This window comes from Panthera pardus, unplaced genomic scaffold (genome assembly GCF_024362965.1).
Source record: "Panthera pardus isolate Hobbes unplaced genomic scaffold, ASM2436296v1 HiC_scaffold_4, whole genome shotgun sequence".
Lineage (NCBI taxonomy): Eukaryota > Metazoa > Chordata > Mammalia > Carnivora > Felidae > Panthera > Panthera pardus.
Window position 1 is genome coordinate 11,613,045 of NW_026526969.1, and position 22,724 is coordinate 11,635,768.

At 56.7% G+C, this 22,724-nt stretch overlaps 1 protein-coding gene across 9 annotated transcripts in view; it reads right to left on the minus strand.

Annotated features, from left to right (window-relative positions):
* GRID2IP (Grid2 interacting protein) overlaps positions 1-20,235 on the minus strand; it is a 36,343-nt gene extending 16,108 nt beyond the window's left edge. For 7 of the 9 annotated variants that reach the window (XM_053893950.1, XM_053893945.1, XM_053893948.1 and 4 more), the window contains exons 1-4: positions 6,124-6,238; positions 3,227-3,475; positions 2,903-2,988; positions 250-319 (exon numbers count right to left, since the gene is read on the minus strand). In XM_053893950.1, coding sequence (XP_053749925.1) covers positions 250-319; positions 2,903-2,988; positions 3,227-3,475; positions 6,124-6,158 — 440 coding nt within the window. In that variant the 5' untranslated portion in view covers positions 6,159-6,238. Of the gene's footprint in view, positions 1-249; positions 320-2,902; positions 2,989-3,226; positions 3,476-6,123; positions 6,239-11,406; positions 11,562-19,661 lie in introns of those variants that run through there. The other 2 variants (XM_053893952.1, XM_053893951.1) reach the window with 1 other exon arrangement.
* Positions 20,236-22,724: the final 2,489 nt, after the last annotated feature.

The following is a 22,724-nucleotide window of genomic DNA, read 5'->3' on the forward strand; positions in this document are numbered from 1 at the left end:
AAGGGCAAGACACTCATGGTCCATTTAACTGTGTCCCTTGCATGGAGCTGGGGTGTTTTCTGGCTGGAAGGATCAATGACATCCTGGCTAGTGTAGGGGGACAGATTCAAGGGTTCCCACAGGAAGAGGGGCAGACTGTGGGGACCAAGTGGTCATAGGAGATTGGGACCATGGCCTGGGTGTCCCAAGAGGCAGGAGTCTTGGAGGATGATGTGTCACCAAGCTCTGATGTCCCCAGTAGCCTCTGACCTCATGTCCAGTCCATTGAGGAAGAGGATCCGGTCGCCTGACTTGAGGGAAGCATTGTCAGCCGGGCTCCCTGGAAGGGAGAAGAGAGCGCGGGCCGGTCAGCTGGGCAGGGCCGCGCTCTGCGAGCCCATTTCACAGGAACAAAACGGGAAAAGCGGCAAAGGACAGCCAAATTCAGGCCAGCAGATCCCACATTAGACCCAGTACTCCTCTGCTCTCAGCTGCTCTGAGCAGGGAGTGAGCCCCTGGGTGGGCATGGGAGGGTTTGGGGCACAGTGTGGACCACCCGCCAGCCCTGAGCTGTTGAAGCAGTGCAGAAACAAGGAAGGTCTTGGGAGCGGTATTTCTGCAGCATCTGTGCACCTGCTGAGAGCCCCGGTCCATACACCGGTCTCTGCCCCTCACGTAACAGTTCACGTGGCAGATTCCTCCGTGCCTTTGTCATCAGGAGAAAGTGCGTCTGCCTAGAGGGACGCATGCGTCTCCCTCAGGCTGTGAAACATGGTGTATTAATCATGCTTGTTTGTTTCTGTGCTTCCTGATGCTTTGGCATCTTGGGGGCAATGGTGACCTGGGAAGCACTGCCCTCCCAGGGCTAGCCAACTCCTATGTGGTAAATGACTGGCTCGGAAAAGTGTCTCTTGTACACAACGGATCCAGAGCCTACAACCAACCAACCTCCTTGTCTACGGGGCTCTCACACCCCGGGCCACTGTTGCCCTGCCCTAATCACCCAGGGCCAGGCACCTCCCAAAAGGGGACAGCTCCTATGCCCCAGAGCCTGCTGAAAGCATTCAAGCTCATCCTACACCTGCTTAGCTTGCTTAGCCTGCTTGGCTCGATCCTTCCCTTTCCCATGTGGCCCTGTGTGGTGGTGTGGCCCTGCATGATGTGGCATGTCCCTTCCTCTTGGGAACTGTGAAGGACACGCTCTTTTTTCCAATGGTGATTATCTCCTGATCTGTTGGCCTCACTGCACCAGGATAATAATAAAACCTGCATTTTAAACCCAAGATAGCAGTGGACTCTCACTCGGCTTTGATGGCCCTGAAGGTCAGACCAAACCCAGTACCCACCACCTGGGGAGGGGCTGGGTAACCTTGCTCCTGTGGATGCAGGTTTTTTTCCTTTCTGCCTCTTTTATCAGGTGCTGCTCTAAATTTGATTTGGAAGCAAGTGGGGGAAGGGACAGATGCCTAAAGAAAACATACTCTCATGAGGCTGTGGGGACTGTCGGGGCAGAGGGGGCAGGGGAGAAGGCTGCTCAGGAAAGACTTGCTAGGGAAGCAGAGTCCTTTCCCTGGGGCTGAAAAGGGGGAGAGGAGAGGGTGATGGTGGTGGTGAATCCAATCTGGCCTGTCTGGAAGCTTGGGCCAGCCTGGGGTAGGAGGGCCGGTGGGGTTGTAGCCGGGGAATTCAAGATCACTGGAACAGGAGTCAGGAGATCTCAGGTTCTGGTCCTTGCTTTGCCAGAGCCTCTAAAGGCCTCAGTTTCCCCTTCTGCAAAAGCTCTTACTGAAGCATTGGTTTCGCTTCCTATGACAAGGAAGACAAGGGGAAGCCTGGACACTGGGTTGGAGAGAACAGCACATCTAGATTTTAACATGGCCCTAGGCAAAGGATCTCCGGCTGGACCACGTGGGTGGAACAGGAAGGTGGTGGCTCAGTTGGAAGAGACAAAGAGGAGAGATTACTCTTTTCTAGAGCACCAGCCCTTGGGCCTCTTCCCTACGACACTGTGTCAACAACTTAGTGCACAGATCCGAGAACTGGAACGCATCAGTCATCTGAGATCCCCGTGGTGGGAGATGCTAAGGCACTGAGGCACTTTCCTGGGGATCAGAAGATGTCCATCCCACAAATCCATGCATTGGAGGTGTGAGATGAGGAAAGGTAGACAGGACTCAGTATCAGCGGGTCCACCAGTGGGGATGTGTCACCAGGAGCAGCATGCTCAGGTGCTGGGAGGTTATGGATGCAGGTGACCCAGCCCTGGGAGGTGGTTACCAGGAGGGAAAGTTCAGTTTAGTGCCAGGAGACATTCCTGCCCCACAGAGACCTTTCACAATGGAAGACCCCTCCCCACCCCACACCCCACCTCCAGAGGGGGGAAAGGGAAAATTCCTGCACTAAGGCTCTGCCTTTTTCAAGATGCCGCCATTCCAGGAGCACCCCACCACCACCATAAAAAAAAAGGGAGGCAGGGTGGGGGTGGGAGGAGAGTCCAGATTGGGAGGAAGGGACTGGATAGTGGGCAGAGGCCCTGAGGGCCTGATGCCTCTCTGAGTCTGACCCGCCCAGCAAGTGCCAAGTTCACAGTGGGCACCCAGCACAGAGCACGCATGGTGTTGGGGTGTGGCCTGGGCAGGCATCAGGTGTGTGTCCTGGCTCCCCCAGTGTCTGGGACGGCGCCCTCAGCCCCCCCTACGTGGACGCAGGAAAGGTCTGGATGGAGAACTCGGGTCACTTGGCTCAAAGGTGACCCTGAACTTGGAGGGCGTGTGCCCCAACTCAGACGGATGTATCTAGGATACTTAGAGGGCACAGGCTACCTGAGATTTGAACCTGGGGGGTGGAAGCGAGGGGGCGGGTTACTGAGTATCGGCCTAACAGGGTCCTTCACTCCATCCAGGACAACCCGCCTACCCCTCACCAGGCAGGACAGACTCGATCCAGACAGGCCCATGGCCGCGCAGCGTGAAGCCGAAGCTCTTGTTGCCCTTGTAGACTCGGACTGTCCTGGGGAGAAAGAAGGGGTGGAGTGGGGGGGGCTGGCCGCGTGCCCCGCCCTGGGGAGAGAGAGGCTAGGGGGCATAGGGGATAGAGATGTCCCGTGTCCCGCTGCCCTTAACCTCTCCTGCCCCGCACCCGCACCCCCCAGGTGTCCACGCCCCGACCCCGCGCGCTCTGCCCAGATCTCCGCCCCGGCCCACCGACTAGGAAGCACCCGCAGCCCGTGCGCGCGCGCCCCGGGTACCTGCGCGTGCCCCCCGGGCCCGCGCGACCGCCCAGCAGCGAGGAAGCCTTGCGCGGGGGCGGCTCGTCCGGGCGGCGCGGGGCGGCGCTGGCGCGAGTGGACACCAGGAGGCGCTCGGGCCGCTCCTCGCTGCGGCTCCGGCGCAGCCGCTGCGCTCCCTGCGCCCGCCGGGCGCGGCACAGCTTGCCCAGCAGACCCTGCGACACCACCTCGTCGAAGCGCGCCCGGTGCTTCTTGGGGATGAAGATCCTGCGGGCGAGGGCCGCAGAGTCGGGGCGCGTCCCCAGACAGCGCCCCGGTCGCGGCAAGGCGCGGCCTAAAGGCTCCTTCTCGCGGGCGCCGCCCCGGGCTCTCCCGCCCCTACCCCAGGGGTAACCGGGAAATCAGTAGCCCGCGCCCCACTCTCCCCCTCGCTGCCGGGACTTGCGCCCCAACCGGCCTGCGCCACACAAGAGTCACGGCGCCCGGCTCTCGCCTGGCTCGCTCCACCGCCGGAAAGTCACATTCGGACTGTCCCCGCTACTCTGGCCTTGAGGGACCTGAGCGCCCCCAGAGCGCGCCCATGGTCCTGTTCCCCTTCCTGCCTGTGTCTTCCCGTTTCTGACCTCTTCCCTAACTCCCTCGTTTCATGCCCTTGCACCTGCCAGGCCAAACCCCAGCCGGGGATCCCCCCACCACTCATCTTCTTCTTACCTGATTCCAGGCAACTCCGCAGGAGAAAACTGAAGCCACAATCTGCCCCGGGGTCAGACTCTCCCCAGACCCTCCTTACACTCCCCGTCCTCCTGCTCGCTTCTCGGGCCAGTCCTTTCTACACCTGCCTCCTCGGAACTTGCCAGGACTCCCACATCCAGTCCTACCTTTTACACTTTTGCCCAGGCTGTTGCCCCTGCCTGGTACCCTCTGTTTCCTAGCTACACTGGGCTCGACCCTCAGCACCCAACGCTGGCCTTCCTCCAGTTTAATCCAACATGTGACATACAGTAAGACCCTGCTACCGGTGCCAGCCAGGCACTCAGGTTCAGAGCTGACGGCACCGTGGTCCCTGCCCCCAGAGAAGCCACCTAGAAGTGGTGAGAGGCAGTGGGGAGGCTTGGATGGCCTCCCCGTGTGGGATCCACACCCTGGGCTGATTTCCTTGGTAGCTGTGGATGTCTTCTGCAAAGCTGGAAGCTCTCTGAGGGCTAGGTCTGTGGCTTGGCTGAGGGCCACAGTGACCAGTCAGGGTTTGGCACAGGGGAGGGACCCAGTGACTCAGTAAACAGGGGTCCACCAGCAGCTCAAGCACACCTCCGAGTAATGGCAGCAGTTAGCATCCTGGCGGACTCCCCGGTCCATAGCACAGGATCTGGAGGCTCAGAGAATTTCTGTAACTTTCCAGGCTTACACAGCTGGCCCCCGGCACAGCTTGGACCGAAGGCTGGCCTCTGAGCCTCAGCTCTGTGGCAGGACTCTGCCGAGGGACTCCGAAGTTCTGGTTGCTAGTGAGGCCTCCCTGGCTGCATCCCAAGGCTCCCTTCCATGTTCTCTGTACCAGGAGCCAGTGCCAAGGGCATGGTGGGGAGGAGGGAGGAAGAAGGGCACAGTGGCTTTGCAGCCAGCTGAAATATAATCCCTCTGAGGTTGTCCAGTGGCCCCCACCCTGTTTCCCCCAACCTCTATGGGTAGGATTAAGAAGACCAGGCAAGCGGAATAAGCTGGCCGATAGGAAGGAAGGGATGTGGATCCTCCAGGAGGAGGGGGCATCAGGGCTGCCCGCCCACCCCACCCCCACCTCTGAATGTTTCAGGCGACCAGGAGGCCAGGATGAAAGGCCTACTCAACTCTTCCAGGAGCATCCTGGCCTGATGCTGTCCTTGCTCATCCACAGCGATTCCCGAAAATATAGAGCCTCAGCCTCATTCCCCAGATGGTCACTCAAGGTCTCCGGAGCCTGACACTTCCATCTGCCTGGCCTGCACATTCCCCACACCCTCCCAGACCCACCACGTGTCTCAAGCTCAAGCAGAGGGATGACAAGCGGGAAGTTGTCCACCTCCCACCTGGGGCTCCAGCCCCAGGCTCCAGAAGGCATCGGCCCCGCTCCCCCAGCCCCTAGGTCGAACCTGGGCATGGGCCAGATGACCACCCAGCTCCACCCTCCAGCAGCAATTAGAAAAGGCCTTATGCCCCCTGGGGTGGTAACCACAGTGAGTCACCAACTGCACAGGTGGGAAAAGATTGGTGGCCTTTTCCCTGCTTGGTGTCCTCAGGGCTAAGCCAGAGGCCAAGGCTGCCTTGTGAACCAGATGCCCTTCCTGGCTGTGTCGGCCTCCATGAGGCTCAGTCTGGCCAGGTACCCCAGCCCTGGGTCTGTTCTGAATCCACTAAGCCAGGACAGCCAGGCGCATTGGGGCCTCATGGACCACTGCCCCTCTGACTCTGCGGGTATGGCTGCCCCAGGACTCTCAGATCCCTGCTATGCCAACGGGCTTCTCTGAGACCACAGGACTCTTCCCTGGCCACACAACTTCAGTCAGTCAGCTCTGTTCTCTCTGCCTGGGGGGTCAGGTGTAAATCCATCCCCAGGTTCCTCCTAGGGGTTGCCCTAGGGTCCTCTCTCTCCACCACATTCCCTGACATGGCTCTCTGGCCAGTTCTCTCCATCTGCCCAATCGTAGGAAGGAGAGAGGGCTTTTCAGTCTCAGCCCTTGGTTTCCCCCCACCCCCATCCCGACCCCTAGAGGCGCAGGCAGGTTCCAGGCACCCAACGCGGGGAACTCGCCCCCGTGTGCCGGGTGGGTGTCCACCTCAGTGCCCCAGCCCCACCCCTTCTCAGGCCGCCCGAGGGGGGTGCGCCGCGCCCAGGGCGCACAGTTCCCGGGGGCGCGGGGCGCGGGGGGTGGGGGAACAACTACCGAAAGTGCCGAGAGAAGCCCTGGTCCTTCCCCATCTGGAGCCGGCGGCGGCGGCGGCGCGGCAGGTGCCGACAGGTAGGGGTGGCCGAGCCCGCGAGCGGAGCGAGGGCGCCGCGACTCCACGCGCCTCTGCCGGGCGAGCGCACTCGGCCCCTCCCGAGCCGCCCGGGCCCGCGGCCCCGCTCCCGCCCCTTCTCGGGTGGCCCCGCCCCGCCCCGCCCCCACGGGGGACCCTTCCGCTAGCTCCGGGGCATCTGGGGGGAGGTTCGGGGCTGTCAACGCGGCTTGCGCTCGGCCGGCTTCTTCAGTCCCTCCCCAGGTGCCTCGCCTCCAGCCCCTCGGGCCCTGGCGCCCAGGCCCCCTGCACCTGGCTGCGGCGAGACTGAACCCCACAGTTCGGGAGAAGCTCCGACTTTTCTTTTGTAGGCACGGGAAGTCTTTCCGGAGAGGGTGGTCTTAGCGTTAGGCTTCAAGGAGTGGGTCAGCGCGGGGAAGCCCTTCTCACCTACCCCGGAGAGAAGCGCTAATCAAGAGGCTAGAGAGGGAGGCCTTGAACGCCATTGTCAGCGGCTGAGACTGAACACTGAGAACCTCGAGGAGACAGGGGAGGGTCTGTTTCAGGATTTAAGGAGAGGCGGAGGGACCCCAGAGGTTTTGGTGCACCAGGGGAGTGGGTGAGGCTGGGAGGGGAACAGGGAAGGGTGTGGGGTGGGGTAAGTGGCTAGGTTCTAAAAACACAGAGGAAGGAGAGTACGTGAGATCTGGTGAGTGAGGGGAAGTGAGGAGGGGCGGCCAGGCTGGGGCAACTCCCAAGTGAGGCTCAGGAGGCCAGCCGGCCTCCTGTTGGGAGAGAATCGGAGGAACAGCTAAGGGGAGAAGTGGGAGTTAACAAGAAAGGGGGTCTGGACCCTTCTCTGGCTCTGGGCCTGCTACTCCCTGGGAGTCAGAGCAGGAACTGACCCCAGAGAACCAACTGCATGGTCATTTCTGGCTGATCAAGTCCTGCTCACTCTCAGGAAACACAGACACAGGACATCTTGAGGGCTTCTTGGGGGACATCAACAGAAAGCCGTCTCCTCACCACGAGGTGGCCACTACCCAGAGAGACTGGCACTGCAGAGGCAGAAACCCCCTGGCCTATAGGTCTGTGTCAGTCACTGGGAGGAAGGAACATCTTACGTGGTCCTGCCTAGGGGCTCCTGCAGCCGGTCACAGGGAGGCCCCTGCAGGACTGCATGGTCAGACCTGGTACTCAGTTCAGACCATGCTGCCCAGTCCACCCGCAGCCCCACGTTCCTGGCCCCAGTGAGGCCGCTGCCCTCATGTTATCAACCAGGCCTGCTTCTCTCCCCGCAGCAGCAGCAGCAGCAGCAGCAGCAGGAAGCCGGAGCCAGCACTCATGCGGCATCCTCCCAGGCCTTGTCCTCAGCCCTGCCAGGGACAGAAATGCCCGAAAACCTCCAGAGTCAATACAGCTCCCTGACATCTGCAGGGCCACCGCTGTCCCATCACGAGCCGTTTCTGTTTGGCTCCGGATGCAATGGCCCAGCATCCAGAACCAGGCCTGCCCGAAGGCCATGAAGACGGTCGGTCCACCTTGCTGTGGGCAGAGGAGGTGTGAGCACAGAGCAAATGCCAGACACAGGCACAAGTGCACACGCCGCCTTGGGGCCAGGTGTCACTGTCGCCCCCTGTCCCCGTCCCTGTCTGTCCACAGCACATGCCGCCCCTCTGCCCCAGCAGCCCAGCGCACAGTGAAGGCATCAGAAGGGGATAATATCTGCACCTGGCCAGATAGCCCAAGACGACATGGTGGGGGGTGAGGGCAGGGGTCAGCCGACAGCTGGCCTTTGCCGCAGAGCCTGCCCCACAAGAGGATGCTACTAAAGGCACATCACTCTAGGACAGCAGTTGTCAACTGGGGAGTGATTTTGCCTCCCGGGGGACATTTGGCACTGTCTGGAGACAATTTGGGCTGTCACAAAGTGACAACTGGGAGGAAAGTGTGCTACTGGCATCTAGTGGGTGGAGGCCAGAGATGCTGTAAGCATCTGACAACATACAGCACCCCCACCCCCCGCAACAGAGAATTATTGGGCCCCAAATGCCAACAGTGCCAGGAAGAAAGAGATCTTCCCCAGGGGAAGCCCACACTAACTGAGCACATACTATGTCCCTTGTACTTCTGCTCAGTTTCATAAGAATTCTCCCAATCGCTTGGCATTATGGTGCCTCGGACATTTGTCATTAAAGCAGAAGAGGATGAAGTGGGGTGTAGGTGTCCCCTCACCCCAGATTCTCAACCGATCTCTTCCTTGCTTGTAGCTGGCACACTTCATTTATGTGATTTCCTACCGAGAGCCCTGCTGGGAACACGTAAGGGTTGGCAGCCCCATTCAGACAAACTGTAGAGGCCAGTCAGCCTGCCCAAGGCTGCATGGCCAGTGAGTGGACCCGGGGGTTCAAGCTAGGTCTGTTGGGGTTCCAGATCCCAGCTTCCTCCATCACGGCTTTTGCTTCCCTCTCCTCCCACCCAGCTGCCCCTCCGGCTCCTTCTAGATTCCCTGGAACACAGCAGACTACAAAGCCACCTTCGCTCCCCTGCTCCCTCCTGACTACGTCACACTTCCCAAACTGCCTGGCCCGTCCTAATTAGGAAGTCATTTTATCACTTCATCAAACTGGGATCCCTTTGGGGATAGATCCACATTAGGCTCTGAGCTGCAGAACGAACCCCTTGGCCTACGTTACCACCGCTGACCCAGATCTTACCCTCATGGCAGCACCGACCAGGAGAACTTTCTGCGGCGATGGACACGTTCTAAATGTGCACTGTCCCGCACGGGAGCCACTAGTCATACGTGGCTACTGGGCACTCGAAATGGGCCCAGCGAGCCGGAGAGGCTGAATTTTAAATTTTATTTAATAATCATTAAATTTAATTTTTAAAAAGGCACACGTGGCTGCTGTGCTCCATGATCTCACCGCTCCCTCTGCTTTCTCCCCAAGCCTTCTGATCTGGCCCCTGGGACCACCCCTCAGAGGTCACACGGTGATTGGGGTGGGTTCCAGCCTCTGCCAAGCTCGCTCGCTCTCTCTCTCTCTCTCTCTCTCTCTCTCACACACACACACACACACACACACACACACACACACACAGGTTCACCGACCGCTTGCTGCTCAATCTCTCATTTAAACCTTGTCTCTCCCCAATGGGACATCCCAAGGCTGCAGCGGTGGCTCTTTGTGGCCACCCACCCCAGCAAGGTGGTTCACGGCCGGGTACTGTTGGGTGCCCAGTGTTGGGTACCGAGCGGCACCACCCTCGCCTTGGCAGGGTCCACTTCTGTGGCTACATGCCTGGCCCTGATGAAATCTTCTAGGGGGCTGTCCTCCCACCCCCATAGGACATACTGCCAGACTCGGAGGGTCACTGAGCCACAGCAGGGGCACCTGCGGCCTCCTCCAGGGAGCCTGTCCTGATTGCGCCCTGCTGAGTTAGCCCTGGGCTGCTGGCACTCAGCCCTCAGAATCACAGGTAACTGTATCTGTGGCTCCTCCATACCCCCTGTGAGCTCTCCCACAGAAGGTGCTGCACGGGCATCACTGCCGCAACCCTGGAACCCAGCGTGTGGGCCAACAGAGCCTGGGAGTGGGGGTGGGGAGGTGGACGGTAAGGAGATGGGGGCGGGGGCGGCTGAGGCCACACGCTGCCAAGGTACCCCTCTCCCTGCAGAGCCCAGCTGGGCGCCGCCCCCTCTGCCAGCATCCTCCCCAATTTTCCTGTCGAACTTGACAATCGCTGACAACAGAGCTGCCGGTTCATCCTCCCCAGCAGCGCCCCGGGGATGCTGCGGGGACCGGGCATCCCCGGCTGTCCAGGGTTCCCACTTCCCTGGGTTCTAAACCAAGCACACCCAAGGGGGCGCCTCCCCCACCCCAGCTCTTCCTGACCCACTGCCGGTCGCCTGGGGACTAACGAACGGGAAAGCAGGCTCAGGGAGGCAGACAGGCTGTCCTGGGAGACAGAGGCGACAGAGACGGAAGCCGGGGCAGCTCCGAAGGGAGACGAGGGGGACCGAGAGGGCCAGCTGAGTCCAGCTGCTAGCAGCCTCGACACAAGTGTGCCAACTTCCCAGGGGACGGCGAGCCGCCCTCGCCCCTAACCCAGCCCTGGTGGAGATGGGCGGGGTGGGGGGCTGCCCATCCATCACCTCCCCAGGGAGCCCTCAGCGCCAGCGCATCATCCGCTGAAAACTAGGCTGTAGAAATAACTTTTTTTTTTCTCTCTCTTTGGATTTTCCTAGCAAGGGGCAGGCCCCTAACTCACCCCAGGCAGCTCATGGTGGCCTCTTTCGGTGGCCTTCTGTGCTCCGCTGCAGAGCTGAGACGCTGCGCCCGGGCTTGGTGGGGGGGTGGCCAGCCCTGTCCCTGACATTGGCCAGGCCCAGAGGGAGGGGCAGGCTGTGGGGTGAATGGCAGCAAGGGGAGGGGGCGGGCTGAGCCCAGGAAGGGGGAGGGGGGAGCCATCGCAGGCCCTGGAGGCAGGGTGAGGAGAGAAAGACCCCGCGGGATCCCGGCAGGGAAGGCATCAGGCATCACTCGGAGGGGGCCTGATCAAAGCTGTGCTGTGCTGGGCTGTGATGCCCTGGTGGGAGAGGGGGTGGGTGTAGGGGGCTCAGAAGACTCAGGGGCCACGCCAGGTGTAAACCCACCAGGAAATTTTTTTCCTAAAGGATAAACTGACAGGGTCCAAAGCTGAGCAGAACACAAAGTGCACAGCTGATGGGTTCATGGTCCTGTGACAGCACTCATTTGCTGTGTGACTTTTGGGCCAGCCTCTTAACCTCTCTGAGCCTCAGTCTGCCTCCGAGAAATGGGCATAATAATAGTGCTGGGGTGATTCAGCCAGAGAGTGTTTCTCTAGGGCCCTGGTGAGGTCCCTGGCGCACAGCAGGCATCATCAGAGGGCAGAGAGCACACACTGTTTGTAGCACGGGGCGTCCTTCCTGCAGGAGATGGGTCCTCTCTGCAGCCTGTCCCAGCCCAGCATCCAGCAGCCATCCCGACTCGTACACAGTGATGCCCTGGCACCCAGCAGAGCCAACAGCCGCCCTTCCCAGGGTCGGCCTTCAGGCCACCGGCCCACCTTGCGAGTGGGTCAGTGTTGGGGTTCAGTTCCGTGGCAGGACGCACAGCATAGCGCCTGGGGCAGCGGCAGAACAGCGGACATCTCTAAGCAAGACACACTCTGCCCGCCCAGTCCTCCCCCAACGAAGGTACCTGAGGTTGTCCATGAGTGGTGCACGGGCCTCTCTGGGCAGCACCAGGGTGAGCGCCCACACCAGGTCATCAACTCGCTGCTGTGCCGCAAACTGCTTCAGGGCAGCGAACACCCGTTCCTTGGCAGTTGGCTGGTCCCCCAGGATCTCATCCACCTGCAAGGAAGGGTCTGGTGAACGACCACAGGGACCCAGAACAGAATACTGCTCGCCTCCGGCGCCTCCCTCAATTTCCCTCCGCAGGACAGTTGGAGCACTGCCTGAGCTCCGTCGTGAGCTCCTTACCCAAGTCACGTCATTTCCAGCCTCACGGCAGCCATACAAGGCGGCAGGGCTGAGATCCTCATTGACATCTAAGCAAACGGAAGCTGGTAGAGGTGGGGTTGATTTGCCCAAGGCCACGGGGTCAGGACTCGAACCCAGAGACCGCCCTTCCACTGAGTATTGTAAGGATCAAAGGAATCAATACGAGAGCTTTAAAATGTGCCAGGCACTCAATAATTGCTAGTTACTATTATTATAACACTATACTCCCTGCCACCACACGGTTCGCTGAGAGATCCCACAGGGAACGTTCTGGCACCACAAAAAAGCCCCGGGGTGTGTGCCTAGCCCTGAATTTGGACTCCTCCAGTGCTCTCTCTGGACTTCTGTTTTCTTCTGCTTTGTGTCCAAACCAGCTGGTACCAATCAAGGTACATCTACTCAGAGGAGTCCACGCAGCCGTTGGAAAGGGGCATGCAAACGGGCACCGTGTTTCTGGAGGGAAGCTTGGTAAGTGTGTTCAGAGCCTAAAAATGCACCAGGGCTTTACCCAATGATCTAGAAACGTATCCTAGATCTGTCCTGAAAGACAAGACTATGCACAAAGATTTATGAGTGAAGAGGTTCACTCTGCATTGTTCATGGAGACATTGGAAGCAATACAGAAATCCTGATAATACTGGATAAATACCTGTAGCACATCCATTTTTTGGGGGGGGTAGTTGTAGTCCTGGCTATTCAGCCAAGAAAGGGGGAAACCCCAAACCATGTGGGGGGCAAGACTCTGGCAGTTATGGGGCAGCCAAGGGTAGCTTTGGGCAGTTGGAGGCTCTTGTCCAGGGTTTTGCCTCTTGAAAAGATGATGCAGAGATAGGGGGACAGCAAAGCTTGCTCAGGGTGGTGGCAAAGCTCCGCAGTGCACCCTGAGCGGACTTGTCCTAACTGGGTGGTTTAGGGCAGCTGGACCTCAGGTTGCTGGTCCTGTCCCGGTTCTAAGGCTGGATCTCCAGTGCCAACTCTGTGAACCGTCCCCCCCCCCCCCCAATCCCTTTCTCCTGCCCAAGTTAGCACAGTCAACTTCTGTTGTTGGAGAGCCAAGTTCACCTGATACCCTGTGGTACTGGACATCGTTGATTCTGGGGGCGAGCATCTCTGAAATCAGGATGTATCTTATGGCTAATTGCTGTTCCTGCGCGTGTATATGGATGTGGTCATAGATGTTCACCGTGTTACTTGAACTGACTTACGTGCATTGCCGGTACTAAATATGTTCCAAATGAGTCTAGAAATTCTCTTTCAATGACTACTAAACTAAATGATGAGTAAGTAATAAGGAAATACGGGTCATGGGTTAACTGGCACAGGTTTTTCTCTGTTGATGGTCAATAAAACGGGCATCTTGCAATTGATGGTGCAAGATGGCATCTTACGTTTGATGTAAGGTGGGACTATTTGGTCAGAAAAAATGGTGCTGAAGATCTTTATTTAAAACCATGAAATGGAGGGGCGCCTGGGGGACTCAGTCAGTTGAGCGTCCGACTTCGGCTCATGTCATGATCTCACAGCTTGTGAGTTCGAGCCCCGTGTCAGGCTCTGTGCTGACAGCTTAGGGACTGGAGCCTACTTCAGATTCTGTGTCTCTCTCTCTCTCTGCCCCTAACCCACTCTCATTCTGTGTCTGTCTCTCTCAAAAGTAAATAAACATTTAAAAAAAAAACATGAAATGGAGAGTGATGGCTAAGTCTGTGGAGGTTCTTTTGGTGGGGTAACTAGAGTGTCCTAAAATTGATCGTGGTGGTGCCTGGGTGGCTTAGTCGGTTAAGCATCCAACTTCGGCTCAGGTCATGATCTCACGGTTCCTGGGTTCGAGCCCTGTGCTGACAGCTGGAAGCCTGGAGCCTGTTTTGGATTCTGTGTCTCCCTCTCTCTCTCTGCCCCTCCCCTGCTTACATTTTGCCTCTTTCTCTCAAAACTAAACGAACATAAAAAAATAAAATTGATCCTGGTGATGGTTGCATAAATCTGTGACTATATCCAAAACCACTGAATTGTACACTTTAAATGAGTGGATTGTATGACATGTGGATATATCTCAATGAAGCTGTTATAAAATATACAGGAAAATGTGATAAACAGGCAAGTGAAAAAAACAGGTTACAAATGGGATATGCAGTGTTACATGTTTATACATATACAATTACGCATATATCTATGAATTGGAAATATGCACTAAGTTTTAGAGTGATTTGGATTTTTTAAATAAGTCAGTGGTTTCCATTTTCTCTACAGTTTATATGGTTTATACAGTCAGGAAAAAGAGTGCATGTTATCATTTCTCCCTTTATTTTTTCCTGTAGTAAAAATGCACATAACATACAATTTACCATTGTAACCATTTTAATGTGTACGATTCAGTGGCATTAAGTACATTCACAACATGGTTTAACCATCACCACCATCCAGTTCCAGAACATTTTCATATCCCCCCAAATGGAAACTCTATGCCCACGAAGTCCTCACTCCCTCAGCCGCTTTCCCCCAGCCACATGGCAGCCACTAATCTGTTTTCTGTGTCCACGGATTTGTTTACACTGGATACTTCTTGTGAATGGAATCACGAGAGTGAGGTGGCTTTTTTTTTTTTAATTTTTAAAAATGTTTATTTGCTTTTGAGAGAGAGAGACAAACAGAGTGTGAGTGGGGCAGGGGCAGAGAGAGAGGGAAACACAGAATCTGAAGCAGACTCCAGGCTCTGAGCCATCAGCACAGAGCCTGTCGCAGGGCTCGAACCCAAGAACCATGAGATCATGAGCTGAGCCAAAGTCAGACGCTTAACTGGGTCACCCAGGTGCCCCCAAACACTTCTTTTTTAATGTAGCAGTTAGCCATGGTCTGTCATACTCCACGAGAACCCTCCCTTCATGGTCAGGGGTTTGAGGTATGTCTGGACACTGACAACCTGAGCTGACCCCGAAGCAGAGGTGGGAGGCTGGGCGGCAGAGCGAGCCTGTGAGTTTGCCACGCATCTCTGTTAGGGGAGTGCGGGCGCAGCCTCAGCCAGAGCTGGGGCTGTCCTGTACCACCTTTTCCACCTTCCATCCACCTCCAGACATCCACAGACAGCATCCTTCCCCACAACCCTCTGCCGCCCGAGAACCAAGAGCTCCCCACTTCCTGGTCAAGGTCAACCCTCCAGTCCACAGACACCCCTCTGCCCCACCTGTCCCCACCTTCTCTTCCTGCCACCCACTTGTCACGTGGCTCTCCGCTCAAAAGTCACCTCCTTGAGGACACTTCTTGACCACCCTGGCCAAATGGCCCCCATCTCTCTCTCATCTCCCTGTTTATTTCTTCACCTCCTTGATCGTTATGCCCAGATAGCTTGTTTATAGATTTGTCCACTTCCTGTCTGGATTTTCCCCACAGGAACATGAGCTACAGGGGAGCAGTTTCCCCGCCTGCCCTCATCACGGCTGTCTCCCCAGCCCTGGCGCATCACGCCCGTAATCAATGATGGCGAAACACATGGAGTCAGCGTCTCTACTGCCTCCTTCCCTTGAGCTTTTACAAATGTTCAAGTCCCTCCCCACCTGTAAATACATGAGTACATCAAGTCCTTCTTGCCCTGCAACCCCATCATGCCCTTAACTTTTCTGGCCCAGAGCTATCTACACTTGCTATTTCTATCCAACTGCCCTGACCCACTACGGTGCGCCCCCTTCTTGCAGCATCCTGTGGCAATTCTCTGGGCAAGGACCCCAAATGGTGACCTGGACCTTGATCTTCAGCCCAGAGCCTGCTCCTGAACTTCAGAACTGCATGTCTAACTCCCTCCTAGATAGACGCACAAGGCGATTCAGGAAGGCTTTCCAGAGGTGATGATGCCATAGAAACAGCGGTTCAAGGGCGTCAGGCCTGAGTCCTAGCACACGCACCCCACACGTCTGTCTCCTCCGCCTGGTAGGACCTGATGCGACGGCCTGAGACCCAGACCTGAGCACAGGGCCTGGCACATAGTAGGCACTCACTGGATGTTTCTGGAACTGAACTGAAGAGCCACAGTGGTGGCTGGCTGTCCTCTCACGGCGTTTCCTGCAGCTCCCCTGCCGACCTCAGTTTCCCTGGTGGTGAGCAGGGTGGGCTGCAGCACCAGCACCCCCTTCTCTTACACCCACTGTACCGAGGAAGGTTAGTGGTTTTGAAATCAAAGTCAGATGCAGCCTCAATTCAAAGGAGAACATGGCTAGCTGGAAAGACGTTTTATGTAAGAAAGAGGAAAAAATAGTTCCTCCCCCCTGGGGCCTGTGCCACAGTGCGGTTTTGGTGTCAGCTATTACCCAGATGCTCCCAACCTATATCTAAGCGTGAGGCACCATCACGGGACACTAATGGATTTCTATTAAATATCAGAATCTTCAAGGAGGAAAAACTGGGGCAGGGAGAGCGCTGGAAGCTAATTGTCAGAAAGCCCTTGATTGTCCTGAGGCAGTCTTTCCTGGGGATTTGCTCTCAGTTTTTGGAGATGCTTGGTGAGCTCTAACCAGAACCCAGCACTCCCCCTCTCCAGAAAACACATCATGGCTGGCCTGGGCGGCCGGTCACGTTCCTCCCCGCGCTGGTCACCACCCTGGCCCTGCTTTGTGGCCAGGTCTTCATATCCACCTTGACCTTCTGGGGGTTCTGACCATGCCCCCTTCCAACTCGCCAGAGGCTGGACGGAGCCTCGGGCAGGCCTTCCAGGTCATCTGGAATTCTAGCAGGCATTACTAGTTGCTGTGGTCTGAATGGTGGTGCACCCCCTGCCCCACCCCCCGCTCATATGTTAATAACCTAATGTCCAGTGTGATGGTATTACAAGGTGGGGCCTTTGGGAGGTGATTAGGTCATGAGAGTGGGGTGCTTGTGGGTGGGATTAGTGCCCTTATGAAAGATGCCCCAGAGAGCTCCCAGCTCCTGCCCCCTTGTGAGGACAAGAGAAGTCTGCAAGCTGGAAGAGAGCCCTCACTCCATCATGCTGGCTGGCACGCTCATCTTGGACTTCTGGCCTCAAGAACTGTGAGAAATAAATCCTCGTTGTTTCTAAGCCACCCAGTCTGTGGCATTCTGTTACAGCAGCCGGGACGGATTGGGGCACAAGTGCTCACCAATATTTCGAGCTCTCCTCCCTGGACGCACAGAAGACTACATTTCCCAGCACCCTTTGGGAGCAGCAGCGTGACTAGTTCTGGCCAATGAACATTGACTGCAGGTGCAGTAGTTTGCTTTTTGAAGTCCCTAAAAGCTGATGCACAATTTTCCATGCTCTCTTCTAGAGAAAATCCTGAAGCCTCGCATTGAGATGGGGGCGTCTTGGGATGTTGAGGGCCTCATGTAGAGGTCAGCCACCCCAGAGTGTTGCCTGGACTTTTAGAGGACTTTGTATGGATGAAAAATAAACCCGTGGGTTGTGCAAAGACATCAAGATCTTTGATGTTGTTTGCTACGATAGCAGAGCCTATTCTGGGGATAGAAAGGAAGTCATATCTTTTGAGGAGCTGGACACTGCTGACCTAGGGAGGCCAGAGCTAAGTGTTGTGTGTATGAGAGAGTGACTGCATATACTTGGCTACAGAGGCTGGCCTGCTCAGGGGCATGGGCTGAAAGGCTCAAGTTGGGGTCCTGCCCAGACAAAGGGTCATACCAGGGTACATGGTGGAGCTGAGGTTCCTGGCGGGGGGCGGGGGGGGTAGGTTTAGAAGAAGGGAGGACTGGACCAAGCTTGGGCACTGGAGAAGGCTAGGTGAATGGAGGTCTGACACTGGGCAGTGGGCTGGGAGCCATTTCTGCAACAGCCAAATGCAAACAGGGCTTCCTAGCCCTCTGCTCCCCCAAATCTCATGGTCAAGCTCTGCCAAGAGGAGGAATGAATAGTGACCTTTCCATGGAGGACAAGGAAGGGTGTCCCAATCATCAAACTGAGTTCCCAAGGTGTTGGGCTCAGCATCCACATCTGAAGGCCCTGGAAGACAGTTATACGAGGGGGGATGGACTGAGATGGTTGCTGCATGGAGACCTTGCCCATGGTCCCAAACAGACATGACCGTACTGGTCAGCCTCTTCCTCCATGACTGTGTCACACCCCAGTTTCTTGGGTTTGCCTGGATTTGTCCAGAAAAGGGTCAGGTTTCTGCAAATCAGGGATTGCTTGGGATTCTGGCCTGAGGCCAACACCATCCTCAGACCTTCCTTTCCAGCCCTGGGTCTCCACCTCTCCTGGTGGCCACCCCTTGCTTCCTGTAGGTGACTCAGACCTTGGGCCCTTCTTGTGGTCATTCCAGGCTGTCACTCTCAGTCCTCAGGGAAGCCCTAACTTCCCACCTGCCACCGCTCAGGGCCCGTTCACGCCAAAGTCTGAGAGGAAATGCTTTTGGAAGGTTGGGGGACATGAACCAGGGCCTCCTATGGCCGGCTAGCCAGCCACACTGCTGTGTAAGGCAGGGCCAGATCCCAGTTTTGTGGGGGCCTGAAACAACTGTGACTCTTTAAAAAAAGGAACACTATGTGCTATTCTCTGAATGTTTGTGTTCCTCCTAAATTCATATATTAAAATCCTAAGCCCCAAAGACGATGGTATTAGGAGGTGGGGCCTCTGGGAGGGCTCTGGGTAGAGCCTTTCCGAAAGGGATTTGTGCCTTTAGACAAGAAACCCCAGCAAGTCCCCCTGCCCCTGTCACCACAGGGAGAAGGCACCAGCTATGAACCAGCAAGTGACTCTCACCAGACACCAAGTCTGCTGGTGTGCTGAGAACCTCTACTTCCAGCCTCCAGAATGGTGAGAAATTAATTCCTTTTGTTTCTGAGCCCCCTGGTCTCTGGTGTTTTGTTACAGCAGCCACAACAGACTAAGACACTATGTTAGTAATACGGGCAATGGAAGGGAACATCCACTACCACAGGATGTGGGTGACAGTCACGAGCATAACAAGAAGCCCAGCGCCAAAGAGAACGTGCTGTGCGTCCATTAACATCAAGTACATCCATTAACACCAACCTCACAAACAGGCAAAAGTCATCTCTAATGTTGGAGTTCAAAATATCAGCTACCTCTTGGGGCGCCTGGGTGGCTCAGTCGGTTAAGCGTCCGACTTCGGCTCAGGTCACGATCTCGCGGTATGTGAGTTCGAGCCCCGCGTCGGGCTCTGTGCTGACTGCTCAGAGCCTGGAGCCTGTTTCAGATTCTGTGTCTCCCTCTCTCTCTGACCCTCCCCCGTTCATGCTCTGTCTCTCTCTGTCTCAAAAATAAATAAACGTTAAAAAAAAAATTAAAAAAAAAATATCAGCTACCTCTTGATGGGGTGAATAGGACAGAAAAAAGAGCACGTAGAAACTTTCCGGGGAGAAGGAATCATTCTGTTTTCTACATTTGTCATTATCTATATTCTGTTGCTCTACATTTTGAGGAAGGTGGTTGATTACAAGGGTGTGTGCATACGTTAAATGTGTTGATCTGTACACTTGATGTACTTTATACCCCTGTGTATGTCAATAAAAAAGAAAAGCAACTTCTACAAAACAACCGAACAAGAGTCAACAAAATTACGGGGCGCCTGGGTGGCTCAGCGGCTTAAGCGTCCGACTCTTGGTTTCGGCTCAGGTCATGATCTCGTGCGTGGCTCATGAGTTAGAGCCCTGCATCAGGCTCTGTGCCGACAGTGTGGAGCCTGCTTGGGATTCTCTCTCTAGCTCTCTCTGTCCCTCCCCCGCTGGCTCCTTCTGTCTCTCTCAAAAATAAGTAAATAAACTTAAAAAAAAAAGATTAAGAATTACAAAATTAGGTACAGGGCTTTGAAGCTTGAATGTCATTATATTTCTGGTAAATATGTCTCCAGAAGATTCCTCAGCTCCAGGTTATGGGAGCCTCAAGCTCCAGGCCCACAACAGGCCCGTGCCCAGGGTCCCCTGCCCACCACCCCGACTCCTCACCCCTCACCCCTCACCCCTCGCGGCTCCTACCTTGCGGCTGAACTCCTGGGCCTTGCGCCTGCGCTCCCGGTGCACGGCCTCCGGGCGCTTGCGGCCCGTCAGACGCAGCAGCTCGCGGCCCAGGGAGAGGCCTCTGCTGGGGCGCAGCGGCCTTAGGGCTGCGGTCGGGGACGCGCGTCCGGATCCCGCGGCTGGACCCCCGTCGGGGCCCGGGAGCACCCCGAGGCTGGGCGGCACGCGCGGGCAGCGCCGGGCCAGGCGCACGAGGTGCTCGCGACTCAGGCCGCCCACGGCCAGCCCCTCCACCTCCAGGATCTGGTCCCCGGGCCGCAGACCCCCGGCGTGAGCACTGCTCCCTTCTGTCACCTCCAGGACGAAGCAGGGGCCCGAGCCGCCTAGCCGGAAGCCAAAGTCTTCGGGCCAGCCCTGGTTGGTGGTCGGCATGGCAGCGCTGGTGGTGCGGCTGGAGAGGGAGAGACACTGTCCAGGGGATTCCTTGTGGCCCTGCAGGCCGCTTAGATGCCCAGGAGATGCGCCAGTCTGAGCCTCTAATTCTCTCTGCCTCCACGTGGAGAATTAGTTCTTAAAACAGTGTCTGAACTCCTGGATCCAGCTGTGCCTGAAATTCACCAACTTCCATGTGGCAAAGGGACTTCCCAGTGACATGAACTCACAAATTCCCACTGACTTGGAGGTCTCTAGGCTCCCGGCTGTAGGAGAGCCTGGCCGGGGGCGGGGGGTGCCTCTGTCTTCCAAAAGAGGCCAGATGTGGGCACCGGTGAGGTGGGCTGGGGCCACAAACCTTAATGGGAAAATTAATAATGGGAAACCTCACTAAAAGGGAGCCAGGAGGCCAGAAGGGGGAGCCATAACAGTCTACCTCAACTGTAGGAAGAATGATCTATTACCAACCCCCACAGAGGAATCATCAAACAGAAGAGAATCATCCAGTTCAGGTCCAACAGGGCAAGATGTGCATAGCCTCTCCTCCAAGAAAGGGAGCGCCCTGCAACTCAACTGAGCCAATGAGGAGCTGTCTTTACCCCCATCCCTCACTTTTCCCAGTGGACTTTCCTTCAAAACAACCCTTCCTGACTTCCTCCTCCTTCTCTGCGAAAGAAAGTTCCCCTCCTTGGTTTGGTGGACTAGCCTATGATTTTTGCCATAGGCTTGTCCTGAATTACCATTCTCTGCCATTCTTGAGTCAACCCATTTTTGCCGGAAAAATAATTTTTATTTTTAAGGTTAACGAACACAACCTGGAGGGGGGGGGGAGGCCTGTCCTGGATGGAACGACCCATGTTTCCCTGTGTCTATTTAGAACAGCAGCCCAGGGACAGCCTCTGAAGTTGTAGGTAGTATGTGGTGTGAAGGCTTAGTTTTCCGGGGAAGAGTCCTTAGTTCTGAGGACTTCCTGACCCTGGCTTCGAAGAACCATGGACGGCTGGTTTTGAAGGCCCTCCACAGATGCCTGGATCCCCTGCACAGAGTCGGCCTCCCGTGGCTCCCTCTCCCAGGCACCTGAAAATGTCTTTGAGGTTGAGGCGGGGAGGAGACCCAGGGTTCTGACAGCATCGTGGGCCAGGAAGAAACGGTTTTAAGCGACAACCAGTGAGAATCTGTCTCGCCTGGCCACCAGAGGACACAGTGTGAGCACTCCTCACCCTGGGTGTGGCGGAGGCTGTCACACCCCAAGACCGGCTGGCTTACTCCTGAACCCATCCCAGGGGACCTGGTCCTCCTCTGCCAGTGGCCATCCTGCCATGGGGTCTCAGGGACGCGTTTTCCGTCGCTTGGAGGCAGTGCTGGACTCTTGGGTCCATAGGGCCCAGATGGGGTGGGGGCATCACCGTGTCTTAAAGGAGCCTGAGGTCAGTTCTTGTACCGCGAGGGAGGCGGCCAGCCCCCCCACAGTCAAAGAGGGGCTGGCTGGAAACTCTGAAGCTGGGGCTGGGAGCCGTGCTTCCCCTCCACATGCACACCTGTTCTGGCCAGAGCACCAATGGCAAGCTGCCTACCAGAGGCCGGAGCAGGCAATACCTCACACCTCTACACACAACCTGGGGAGTCCACAGTCACGGGGACTGAAAGCCACTCAGACCCCACTGGGCTTTTGCACCGTGCCAAGCCCTCCTATTTGTCCCCAGCCCTGCAACGCGACCCAAGCCCTCCCCCGCCCACCCCGAGCTCCTGGTCCGGGCCACTCTCTGCTCTCTCACCTTCCCCTAGAAACAGGAATCCAGGCTCCTGGCAGGGCTGATGGGCTATCTTGGGGCATCAGAGGGAGGTGTCCCAGGGCCACCCATCCCAGAATGTTGGCTGATGACCCCCCGCACCCCCAGATCGCTCACCTTCCTCACTGGTGCTCTCAGTGGTTGCGGGGACGGAGCACGGGGCCCGTGGGATGCCTGGGGACACTTGCTTGTGGCCAGCCCTCCACCGCTCAGGGCCTTGGCATCGGTTACTGATGCGCCCGAGGTGACAGCTGGAGTTTCTAAGGCAAGTGATCCTCCGAGTAACCTGAGAAGGCCCCAGTTACAAGGCAGGCCAGCAGGATGGCTGGACAGCTTGGCCAGGGCCCAGAGTGGTCGGCCCCTGCTGCGTGGTCCTGGAGGGCAAGCAGTGATGTTCAGACGGGAGTGAAGGCTGGCTGGAGCTGGGCCATGGCTGGGTCCCCCCATGAGGTCACGGAGCTTGGTGGGTGGGCCGAGAGGGTTTCTTCAGGCTGGTTTGAGGTAGGAGGTATCACTCAGTCCAGTGATGGCAGAGGAGAATGATGAGACTCAGTAAAGCAGGGGGATCCAGTATCCACAAGGAATATCAACCCAACGGCCAGATTTACCATCATCAGAAGAGGAGGTCCAGGCCATGAAATAAGGTTTGGATGGGAAAGGATGCTCACCTAAGTCATTTTGGAAATGAGTGGAGTCCATAAAGCTAAGCACACAGCGCTATACTGTAGCTGGTGAAGTCGGTCCCCACTGGGGTACAGGTTAACAACTGTGAAATCACCACACATGCATGCTGGACTTGAACAATTAAGTAAGTGGACTGCGGGGGCCAGGTTACTCTCTGGCAGAGTGGGAGGTCACA